The following is a 12,710-nucleotide window of genomic DNA, read 5'->3' on the forward strand; positions in this document are numbered from 1 at the left end:
ATTTTAGGTTAAAGAAATAACCCTGGATATAAATAAGAATAGGTAGATGTACGATGAGAGTCTTCTTTTGTAACAAAATCAACTATTACGACACTGAAATCTGAATTTAAAATAAAAGCAAGAACAAAAAAAAGTGAATGTAGATATCAAATTGTCACAGTCAAACGTACTAGGCTTGGAAAAATGATTAAATAGATAGTCATCATAATTCTTAAAAGATACTAAGCTGTTGCTGGTGACAAAAGACTAGAATTGCTGAGTGAATAAATACGAGCGCTCCTCGAAACAAAACCAAGACAGCTCATTTTATCGAAAATAAAGTTGCTATTCCTGTAATGCAACGCATCGTGGAACTTGCAATTGGTCATTTGTAAAGTTCAGATTACTGCTTAGAAAGTTTTGGAGACTGTTTGAAGGCAGGGCAGTAAATTCGCTTCGTAACTTCAGACCAAACATCTGGATGAAGTTCTTCGCTGCCTCCCTTAAGGAATCTTTCCTTAAACTATTATTAATTATCCTGTCTGACAAATTTGTTTTTGGATATTTATTACTTATACTAATTTCAAAGCACCTTTTGGTGTGTATGTATATTTATACGCACATATACATACGCACACACATATACGTACACATATACATACATACACACACCAAAAGGTGCTGTGACATCAACATAGGTAAATAAAAATCCATACATGCCATGATATATCGTAGTTTTCTTGGTAGAATGTCGAGACAGGAAAACAAATTAGAGATTGCACCGGTTGTTATTTTCATCAAATAGGAAACTGATTGATTCGCGAAAAAAGGGGTAAAAGTTAAATGATGAATCAGTGGTCAGCCAAGGATAAGAAATAGAAAAACTTATGTGTGACGACTTAAATCCAGATTTGCTTCCAAGTTCTCATGAGTACAAGCAGCTGGCAGCATCCAAATGACTACTCGAGATGCTTTCTCAATTTTATTTTGAGGCGAGATCTGCAACCGATTTTGAAATAGTCTTTGCACTCGATTCAAAGTTTTACATTATGAAATGTTTATAATAGAGTATAGTCAAACCCCCGACTAAATCTGGAAATACAAGAACATATGTCTACAAGAAATTCTCAGACTCTGAGCTTTGTGTTAGGAAGCAGACCATTGAAGACGAAATACATTATTTAACCGTTTTTTACTTTATGTTGATGCGGTATTAGAAAGTCCAGGTAAATCATCATTCTTACCAGAGGTCCACACCTGGCTTTTTTTTTCTCTCCCTGGCACATCTATTATCTCCACCTTATTATTATTATTATTATTATTATTATTATTATTATTATTATTATTATTATTATTATTTGTTTTTTCTTTTAAGACCAGATCACTTAGCTAGTTAACGGCTCTCCTCTCATAGGGGTGGCCCGAAGGATTAGATGGAAGTGGGGTACCAGGTCTAGGCCATAGGCCAAGAACGGGGACCATTTATCTCCACCTACGAGTCTCTGTGGAGCGTGAGGCTGTGCTGGCATATAGCAAGCTAAATTTGACAGCAACAGTGTCCTAAACTTTACAGCAAGAAGGTCTTCCGGTCCATTTCCAGTCGCTTTCGCCTGTAATTTTTAACTAAGATGTTGAATATGTAATCCATAAAAGGTGTAATACAGATCTTGGGAGAACTGAAAATGATTTAGAAGCATAGTTGTAGAGAAATTAGTTTTTTAATTAAGAAAATTGAACTGGGTTATACTACGTGAAGGGAGACTGACGGTTTTTGATAAATATTATTAGAACATTTTATTTATTTATTTATTTATTTATTATAATTATTTTATTATTATAAAATGAATTATTGTATTATTATTATTATTATTATTATTATTATTATTATTATTATTATTATTATTATTATTATTATTATTATTATTATTATTATACAGTGCATTGACACTGCTATGAAACAAGCGTAAGGAATAGGAACTTGCTTGGTAAACTTCGCCGGGAATAAAATGCCAGTATGAAAAAATACAAGTTAAAATGTTTCCAATTGTTGACACAGTTAACCAAACCAATTCCATTTAGCAGAGGGGGGAAAAAGGATGAACTCCAAAACTGCAAAAGGAAGTGGACACCGAAAAAAAAGAAGAAAAAAATAGTGAATTGATAAGAATAGCGTATTGTGAGAGGGGAGTTCTCTCAGGCAAAGAGAAAAGAAACCTGAACGAGTAAAAAAATCCCATTTATGTAGTTGATTCCTCTACATTGAAAATTGGTCAGATTACTAAGTTAATAACACGGGAAACAAGGGCATGCGGTTCCCTGGCACTTAATGAGTTTTTATTTTTTTAACTGAGGCTGTTCTCGGTACTTTTCGACACTGCTCCAGGGAAATAATGAGGCTGGTCTTGGCATTTATTGAGGTTGTTGCAGGCAATTATTGCTGTTCCAGGCACTTATAATTAGGCTGTTCTTGGCATATATTGGTTCCGGGCACTTATTAGCTGTTCTAGGCACTTATAATGAAACTGTTTTTGGCACTTTTGAGGCTGTTCCAGGGAATTAATGAAGATGCTCCAGGCACTGAATGATTCTGTTCCTAGTTCTTGGTGAGGTTGTTCTTGCAGTTGTTCCGGGCACTTAATGAGACTTCCTGGCACTTGATGAAGCGTCTCCTGGTATTTAATGGTTGTTCTTGACACTTAATGCGGCTGTTTCTTGGCACTTATTGAGGCTGTTCCAGACAGTTAGTGAGGTTGTTTCTGTTACTTGAGAAGTTATTCCTGGCACGTGACCCGGCTGCTCATGGTACCTATTGCGGTTGTTCTAAGCAATTAATGATTGTTCCTGGCACATTTTGAACTGTACCAAACACCTATTGGAGCTGATTCAGGCTCTTACTGAAGCTGTTCCAGGGACTATTTGAAGCTGTTTTAGGCACTTGGTGAAGCTGTTCTTGGAACTTACTAAAGCTGTTCCAGACACTTGATGAAGCTGTTCCAGACACTCAATAAAGCTGTTCCAGGGACTATTTGAAGCTATTCTAGGCAGTCAATGAAGCTGTTCCGGGAACTAATTAAAGCTGTTACAGGCACTTATTGAAGCTGTTCCAGACACTTATTAAAGCTGTTCCAGACGCTTACTTAAGCTGTTTCAGGCACTTATTGAAGATTGAAGTTGTTCCAGGCACTTACTGAAGCCGTTCCAAACACTTAAGGAAACTTTTTCAGTCAGTTAGTAAGGCTGTTTTATTCTCTTGATAAAACTGGAGACCCACAAGCTAGCTTTGTTAAGATATGTTTTCCCCTTAGTTTTGCTCTTTGCTAAAATATACACAAACAGACAAACACAAGAGGAAAAACTTCCTACTCTCCTCAACTTTACTTGCGGCATCAATGAACATGAAATACACCACCAATTCATCAGTTGTTAGTTATGATCTTATATATATAAATATATATGGATAATTATCACATCACCGTGATTCATATAAATTATTCGAGCTACAAATGTCCTTTAATATCTAATTCGCTCTACCTCAGAATTTATATATTTTCATATATGTAAACCAAAAGGGAAATTTTTAGTTAATAATAATTTCGTCCCTTTGTGGGTTCGAACCACCGTCCAGCGGACAGAGGCGAAATCAAGACGTCAATGACGTTATCGATACGGCCAGATTACCCACGAGGGGACGAAATTATTATCATCTGAAAAATTCCCCTTCGGTTTACGTATATGAAAATATATCAATTCCGAGGTAGAGCGAATTAGATACTAAAGGACATTTGTAGCTCGAATAATATACAGATTATATATATATATATATATATATATATATATATATATATATATATGTATATAATATATATATATATATATATATGTGTGTGTATGCATGTAGTATGTATAATATAGTATATATATATATATATATATATATATATATATATATATATGTGTGTGTGTGTGTGTGATGTACAAATGTATGTATGTATATGTATGTATATAATATATATATATATATATATATATATATATATGTATATATATATATATATATATATATATACAAATATATATATAGTGGTATCATGTATGTATGTATAATATATATATATTATATATATATATATATATATATATATATGTTGTGTGTGTGTGTGTGTGTGTGTGTGTGTATGTACATGTATGTAGTATAATATAGTATATAATATATATAGTATATACTATATACATATATATAATAATGAGTGGGTGTGTGGTGTGTATGTACAAATGTATGTATGTATATGATGTATTATATATATATACTATATTATATATAAATAATATATATGTATTATATATCTATATATATATATAATAATAATATATATAGATATATAATATATTATATAATATATGTGTGTGTGTGTGTGTGTGTGGTGTGGTGTGTGTGTGCGTATGTACCAAAGATATGTATGATATGTATATATATATATATATATATATATATATAAATATATATATATATATAATACAGATATGCTAGATATATATATATATATATATATAATATATATACAGATATGCTAAAAAAGACACTGACATCGAAGTTGAATTTTTTTCGTTAATGATAACCTTTAAAGAATGGGCCTACGTGATTGACCAAACTAGGATCGAAGAGGAGAGAGAGAGAGAGAGAGAGAGAGAGAGAGAGAGAGAGAGAGAGAGAGAGAGAGCGCCCAGAGAGAGAGAGAAGAGTCGCCAAAAACCAAACACGAAAAGATGAAGCAAAGAAAAGGCTCGTTGCATTATGAATCTCCTTCGGCCTACACTCGAACAGCACCGCTCACTGGAGCTGAAGAACAAACGAAAAAAAATAGGCAATGAAAAAGTAAAGAAAACATAGCAGTGATCGCCGGCAAAGCTTTTATTAAAGCTGCGATGGTGCTCTTGCTCTCCAGCAGCTATGAATATGCTACGCAACAGGGAGGATTATTATTATTCTCTCATATCATCAGGATGTATCTGTCTGTTTACTCCAACCCATGGATAAACGCCCCCTTATAGATTTGAAGTTTTCCGGGAGAGAGATATACGAACAGGCTGTTTATGTGATGTCCCTCCACGAACGTGGAGGTACATTTATCTTTTTAAAAGACCTTGGCTACATGATATATTGACCAGAAATGTATGCAAACTGTAATGCAATACATTTACGAGAAATGTAAACTGTAATATAATATATTGACGAGAGATGTATGCAAACTGTAGTGTTAATATATTGACGAGCGATGTATGCAAATTGCAGTATAACATATTGACGGGAGATATATGCAAACTGTAGAGTGCTATATTGACGGGAGACATATGAGACTGTAATGTAATATATTGATGAGAGATGTATGCAAACTATAGCGTAATGTTTAGACGAGAGATGTATGCATACTGTAGTGTAATATATTGACGAGAGATGCATGCAAACTGAACTGTAGAATATTGAAGAGAAATGTTTGTAAACTGCAGTGTAATACATTGACGAGAGATGTATGGAAATTGTAGTGTTACAAATTGACGAGAGAGATATATAAACCAGTGCCATGCTTTTCGCAAATGCGGAGAAAGTTTTTAAAGGAATCGTAAGTTGTGGCAGTCATTATTTTCATAAATGTACCTACAAATTGCAAGACACCAGTAGTCGAGACAAATGATAGTTTTCCCAGAAAAGAAAATCATCAGTCATCTACGGTGATGCATCACCTGTTACTTCTGTTAACTTACCGATGAGCTATAAAGACAGTATAAACGAATTATTGCAAATCATTGCCTTCTAAATATGATTTACCAAGTTTTTAAAAAGAAATCAAACAAAAATAATCGTAATTTATTGTGAGAGAAATAGAAATGACACAGTTGTTATCTTTTAATGTTTTCGTCACAGTTATCTGTGTTCACTATTATCTGTGTTATCTTACCTGCTATATGTGATTTACCATGTTTCAAAAAAAAAAAAGTCAACAAAAATTATGGAAATTTCTCTTGAGAATAATGGAAATGACATGGTTGTTATCTTCTAATGTTTTCATCACTGTTATCTGTGTTTACTGTTTTCTGTGTTATCTTACCTGCTATATTTGATTATCAAGTTTAAAAAGAAATCAGGCAAAAAATAGTAGAAATTTCTGATGAGAATAATGGAAATGACACGGGTGTTCTCTTTTAAAGTTTTCATCACTTGTATCTGTTATCTTACCTTCGGCCTGTTATCCTTAAGCCACTCCTCCATCTCGTCCATTCCGAAGCAGGAGAGGAAGAGCTTAGACACGAAGCCCCTGAATGATAAAATTGTGAAGGATAGTGACGGGTGGACCTCAAAACAGATAAGGTGGAATTTGCAGCGACTCGAGTTTTTCCCTCTTTCTTTCGTTCTCTCTTTCTTACGTTCTCGTTTCTTCCTCGGTTATGGTTGGAGGGGCAGCTTTAGAAAATGCAGTTGAAATAGGTACGGAACTTTTGCAGATTCACCCTCATTGAATATGCTCGCTGTTTATTGTTGTCATCTCGGACGAGAGAGGAATCTTTCGCATTCGAAGTGTGTACATTGGCTTTCATTGGGATGTTTGTCCCGGTTTTCACTTAAGATGCACTTTGTTTTTACCACCTGTGAAATTGCCTAGAAAGAAGTTATTTCACTCTTTTTCATTTCATGAATAGCAGAATTATTAAAGTCCAATTTTCACTGGAAATAAAGGAATAAGAACTGCGGACGCTAAGAGAGGCTGCATGCCCTTGTGTTCACAGGAAGATAAATGGCATGACCTAGTCTTTTAACACTGATTGGCTATTTGACCTTGCTTCCTCTGGAAATAACCTATTTGGGCTCTTTTTTTTCTTCACTGAAATAAGCTGAATGTCCACTTTTCTCTCAGGAGAAACTAAATGATCTACGAAAGTAATGCAGAAATATATGACCTCGTTTTTCTTAGGTATATGCTGTGTATTCTCTACTGCACATTAGGTAAACTGACATCGGTTTTTACAGGTAGTAAGCTATTTGACCCAGTTGTTAGTATTGATAAGCCGTTTGATCTTCAGTTCACTGTAGAGTCGGAGGGGCATCTGCTATATGACCTTGTTGTAACAATTTTGTAGCTTCACGGATCAGAGTTATTTTCCTGTAGGTCCCGTGAGCATCATTTTGTATAACTGGAGTATTCAAGGGTCAGCTAATCACAGAAATACAAATTGGTCTTATTGCTTTAACAGAAATTGAATTTGTATGCAAAATACAGATATACAATTTTTTATAGTTCTTGAATTTTCTGTGTAATTTCATGTAGTAGGGACTTGATTTTTCCTCTATACAATTGGAAAACCTTAAGGGTATAAATAAATAGCCTGTGCTAAATTTAATACATCACATAAATTTTTTATTCCTATTTTCTTAATCATCAGTTGCTTTAGACAACTGGGGTAAAACGAAAGTGATATATCCAAACTTGATCGCACTGCATGAATTTTTAACCACTATATTTTCCTGTCCCGTAATTTCACAAATGAGACGAAATACTCTGAAATAAAAGCACAAGTAATCGTATGGATAATTGGGCAATACAGATTGAAAACGAAAAAAAATTTAAATAAAAAAAAAATCACAACACCTCAAAAACGAATTGGGGAGAAGACTAAAAAAAAAAAAAAAAAAAAAAAGCTGTTTCTCCCGCCTTAATTGACTTAATTCCGCGTGTTTTTCCAAACGCCCCGTGACTGCATCACCAAAACACCAATAATGATATATCCTATATCCTTTAGGTAAAACGTGTCTGTTTTTCCCCTCTCTTTCTTTATTTCTCCTTTCGTTTTTTTTTTCTTGTGGATAGGTGGTTTGGTGGTGGAGGTGGTGATGACAGTGAGAGGGGTAGTAGCGGAGAGGAGTTGGGAGAGGGAGAGAGTAACCTTGTGGGTGGGGTGGTTTTGTGACGGTGGTGATAATAGTGAGGGGGTTGGGGTTTGCAAGGGGTTGGGAGAGAGTGTAGGGAGAGGGAGCACCTTCTTGATTATCTCGAAAGACAGGATCACCTTTGCTTCAGATTTCTTTCGAACTCTTGTGTCTTACAGGTTCCCGTTGTCCTCGTCTTCATCTTTCAGTGTCTCTATCCCATATACGTGATAATGAAGCGATTTGTCATTTATGAGTGTCCTTTCGCGTATTTATATATTCATGTATATATATATATATATATATATATATATATATATATATATATATATATATATAAAGTTCACATTTATATCTTCGTTTTTTATAACGTTCACTCCTCTGTTTTCCCAAAGCTGTTGTTATTACGTTAGAAATACTTGTTGCAGGTCATCATTCTTCTTAATGGGGCGTCAGTGATCTGTGTACTGTTGTGACGCCAGGACATAAAACGGAATCGTTAACCAGACCTGTTTATGATCCGTATTGTCATTTTCTTCATTGCATTATCTCGCGTATGTATCGTGATAACATTATCTAGTCGATATGCTTTAATTATAAATCAAGGCAAATGTCTAAATTTGTAAGTGCCACTGTTCTTAATGTTTATTTTTTTTATACTTTTCAGATGCATATAACTTGCAAGATAAATCTTAACGGAGCGCAGTTTTAATACAAGTCATGGCTATGAGCGAGGAACCTCAGCTATTTCTACTAGCTCATTGCAACTTCTTATCCATCTGCTCATCATGTCTCGACATGTGAGATCATCTCTCAGACACGCGGCGATCAAAAGAATCACTTGAGAATCGAAAAGGGATAAGCTGCTGCAATGCTTGCTTCTCGAATAATCATCATCATCATCATCATCATCATCATAGCCGCCGCACCTGTTGCTTCGTACGGATTCTGCTTGTCCAGTGAACAAGTGTTGTGTTTCCCTCCCCCCATCTCTCTGTCTCCCTATCAGTGTGTTTCTGTCTCTGTCTCTCTCTTTCTCCCCTTGAGAAATATTTAGACCGAATACCCCAAGTGCTGTTTTGTATTGAAAACTCCTATTAAATGTTGACGGGCATTTTCGTTTCCTATCAGCGTTTTGCTGTTTTACCTCGTAATTTACACCGCTTTTATTTTTCTCTCCACTGCCATCGGCAGTATGGCATCGTTCTCTGATGAAGCGAGAGATCGCCAGTCCCGACGACAGACGCACGCACGCACACACAAAGGCCAACCAACGGTGTCACAGCCGTTCGCAAACTGGCGAGGAGGAGACAGAGTCTCACGCACCACGCGCTACAAGTTGTCTAGGGGGAAACGCAGGTAGGGGGAGGCCAGCTCTCTCTCTCTCTCTCTCTCTCTCTCTCTCCACGCACATACAAACACACATACACCTGGGGTTAGGGAGATAGAGTAGGTGTCAGATGATAGTTGGGGGATGGATGGGAAGAGCAGATGGTTGTTATGAGGAATAAAGAGTCACCGAGATGGGCGAGGAGTGGGTGGGAGGTGAGTGGAGGGTGGGGGAGGAGAAGAAGTATTCGAGATGGCGACAAGGGGAGATGAGGGGAGCCGAAGGAGAAAAGCAAGGAAGCTGGAAAGAGAGAGAGAGAGATATTGTGCGTGTGCGTTCGCGTGTGCATATGTGTGTCTGTGTGTGTATGTTTTCGGGTGAGTAGGTGGAAGAGTGCATGAAAGCAGTGATTTAAAGCAGACAGATTACGACCAATGGGATGAAATGTGGAATCCTAAGATGAATAGAAGCAGAGTCTGCTAGGGACATCCGAGACCTGTCTTTCAGCTTGTGACAAGAGACAAAAATGATGAATAAATAAAAGTTGAAAAAAAAAAGATGGGTGGAAAGAAGGAAGGTTTTATGTAGATGAACATGCCTAAAAAAATTAAAAAATAAAAAGTGTCCAGCAACAAAAAACAAGGAAATGTTTATTCAAAATTTATAAGTTTTTAATGCCAGGATAATGACGAAATCTGTGTGCGAAAGGAATAATTTCTTAATTTCAGTTCAAGAAATAAAGTGAAAAGATATAACATTAATAATTAAAATAGCAATTACCATTAGATGCGGAGATCAGTATGTAGAACTTCCGTGCTGCTATAGAAAAAAAATATATCAGAAATAAAAAGGGTAAGGTTAACCAAGGCGAAAGATTGACCTTTTTCATAAAGATTGAAAGTTTATGATTTAAGGATAACAGAAACCAGAAGAGAATTCTAAAGCTTGGCAGTCGAAGAGAAGAGTAATCTTGGAACGGTATGTCTCAGGATTAATGAAAGTAGTAGTTAGATGAGTGAAAAGAGACCACTAGATTAATGGAGAAATTTTTTTTTTTTTACCATAATTAAACATTGGCTGAAATAATACTGATAGAAAATATAGACACAGTTGCAGCCTTATGAGGGAAGGTAAACAGGACTTGGAGTAGTGGTTAGGTCTGGCTCACTAATAGACGAATTACCTCTGACATTTATTTCATGCTACGTATAGGCTGCTCCAAGAGCAAGAGACCATGCTGGCATAGGGCCAACTTAATATTCATCAACATTATTGCAAGGAGGATGTGATAAAGCTAAATATATGGGGAACATTCCTTCACTCGTATCTTTCATACTTAAATTTCAAATTCATCTTGGGAGTCCATCAGATCCTGCAGTATTCCTAAATGGCTTTTTTTCCCATGATGTACTTGTTCAACCATGTTGACATGTTTACTTCCAGAATGCAGTCTACCTTATACAGTTCTCTTGAATTCTTACTGCTCTCATAGTATTTGCTAGTGTAGGAAATTTGTTGGTACATTCACAGATTTCTATGTTCACTTAACGTTGAATCATTTTATCATGGTTTATTGCAAGACTTATCTAAATTATTTCTGACCAGTAGCATATTCAATAAACAGAAAATTAAGGCAGCACAGTACTCTTCATATTTCAAGGTCTTAAAACTATTCCTTAACCTTGAGGATTAAGCTTTCAAGTGTAACCTGATTCCATATTTGTGACACATCTCAGGAAACTAGTTTTATCGTGAAATATCTCATTTTAAAATCCAGCAACAAAGCACATGCCTAGTCCACAGTGGTCAGACTTCCTGCTTTAAGCTGGGCACTTCGGCTTTTAATGCACTGTCTCTCTGTCCAGTGCCACCTTAAGCCAGATGTTCATGTGTCTTTATTGTAGAAATACAATCAAATTAACAGCCATACCTGCCAGCCTAATAAAAGTAAGCTTCTATGTTTATTTTGTGGAGTGAGCTACTTCAAGTAAGCATGTCCATTTCAGCAGTGGAGAAACACAAAGTTTTTTTTTTATACTGCTTGAATGGCTGTTTGTAATATACACATTTTTTTAAAAAACCAAAATATAAAAAATCATTTATTTTAAGTATATTTTGTATTTTTATGCAATCCCATTTAAAGCAAAACATGATTGCAGTAAGAGGAAATGCCAGCCCATCATTGCTTCCATCATGCTGTATGACCTCTGTACTTCTTAGTGTAGTTGTGGAGTTTATTTCAAGTTTTCACCTTTAGAACTTTCCTACTTCCCACTTACTTTCTGGATCGGTTTATCTTGTCCAACCACTCCAACTCCCACTTTTCATTGTCCTCAGTGCGGAATGGCTGAAAGCGCCAAGTTTGTTTGTTTTGTTTGTATAGTGTTTTTACGTTGCATGGGACCAGTGGTTATTCAGCAACGGGACCAACAGCTTTAAGTGACTTCCGAACCATGTCAAGAGTGAACTTCTACCACCAGAAATACACATCTGACCCCTCAATGGAATGCCTGAGAATTGAACTCGCGGCCACTGAGGTGGCAGGCCAAGACCAAACCAACCACGCCACGAAGGCCCCTTAAGTGCCAAGTGATTAGCTTCTTAATACAAATTTCATGATACTGTACTTTCACTCATTCAAACTGATGCAGAAAAGGTTGTGTCCATGAGGGACTTTCTGACATGTCTAATTCAGTCAAACCACTTTCAAAGGGACTGCTGACCTCAAAAGCAATTCTTTCATGCACTAGAATTTATACATTCATTGTGAACAAGCATTTTACAGGTTTTATCAAGTGTTTGCAGGCACTCATGGTAAAACCTGCTGAGACTGGATGTGAAATAAATAGTTTCATAACTTTTAATCCTATAGTAGGCATACTACACTTTCATCCTAAACATTTGTTCAGTATAGTCATTAGACATGTCCTAACAGCAATGTAAGTTGGGGAGCTGCTACTCCAGCAGTTATTACTGTATTCTTACTTGGTGCTAATTTACATAAAAATCTGTGACATTGAGAGAATAGACTGTGAATATTCATGGTTTGTATGTCACATAAAACTGTTCACATGAAAATTACCAATCAAATGAATCAGGAGACAGATAGGGGATCTGATACAGAACCTGTTATGACTGACATAATTGTTATGTAAAAAGTATGTCCCCAGACATCTTCGAGTATCCCAGATGCTATTTTGTATTTACGCAACCACAGTTGTTAATTGTGATGAATTTCTAATCTTAGTTTTTTGTCACCAAAAGCAGTGATTCAACCACCAGCCACAAGCTCTCTCACTAGACTCCAGAATAGACTAATTCGTTAGACGAGAGACATCTACAGCTTTTGTGTTCCTGGGAAATGTCAGTCTTTGCTGTAAATTTTGGAAGTAGACATTTCATATGTATTGAATCTTCTGTGTGTACATAACATTATGCAACACTTCAAGCAAAAGCTTTACCCTGTCCTTGGTGATACCAGAA

At 35.9% G+C, this 12,710-nt stretch overlaps 1 protein-coding gene and 1 long non-coding RNA gene across 2 annotated transcripts in view; one reads left to right on the top strand and one right to left on the bottom strand.

The window, feature by feature from the left end:
* Window positions 1-9,181, bottom strand: part of LOC135221009 (uncharacterized) — an 81,444-nt gene extending 72,263 nt beyond the window's left edge. Inside the window, exons 1-2 of the mRNA XM_064258731.1 lie at window positions 9,045-9,181; window positions 6,212-7,529 (exon numbers count right to left, since the gene is read on the bottom strand). Of these exons, the coding sequence (XP_064114801.1) occupies window positions 6,212-6,253 (42 nt within the window). The 5' untranslated portion in view covers window positions 6,254-7,529; window positions 9,045-9,181. The remainder of the gene's footprint in view (window positions 1-6,211; window positions 7,530-9,044) is intronic.
* The window catches only part of LOC135221018 (uncharacterized), an 89,094-nt gene extending 79,731 nt beyond the window's left edge, over window positions 1-9,363 (top strand). Inside the window, exon 3 of the long non-coding RNA XR_010315848.1 lies at window positions 8,565-9,363. This is a non-coding gene — a long non-coding RNA (uncharacterized LOC135221018). The remainder of the gene's footprint in view (window positions 1-8,564) is intronic.
* The last annotated feature ends 3,347 nt before the right edge of the window (window positions 9,364-12,710 follow it).

The sequence above is a fragment of the Macrobrachium nipponense genome, chromosome 20 (genome assembly GCF_015104395.2).
Source record: "Macrobrachium nipponense isolate FS-2020 chromosome 20, ASM1510439v2, whole genome shotgun sequence".
Taxonomy (NCBI): Eukaryota; Metazoa; Arthropoda; class Malacostraca; order Decapoda; family Palaemonidae; genus Macrobrachium; species Macrobrachium nipponense.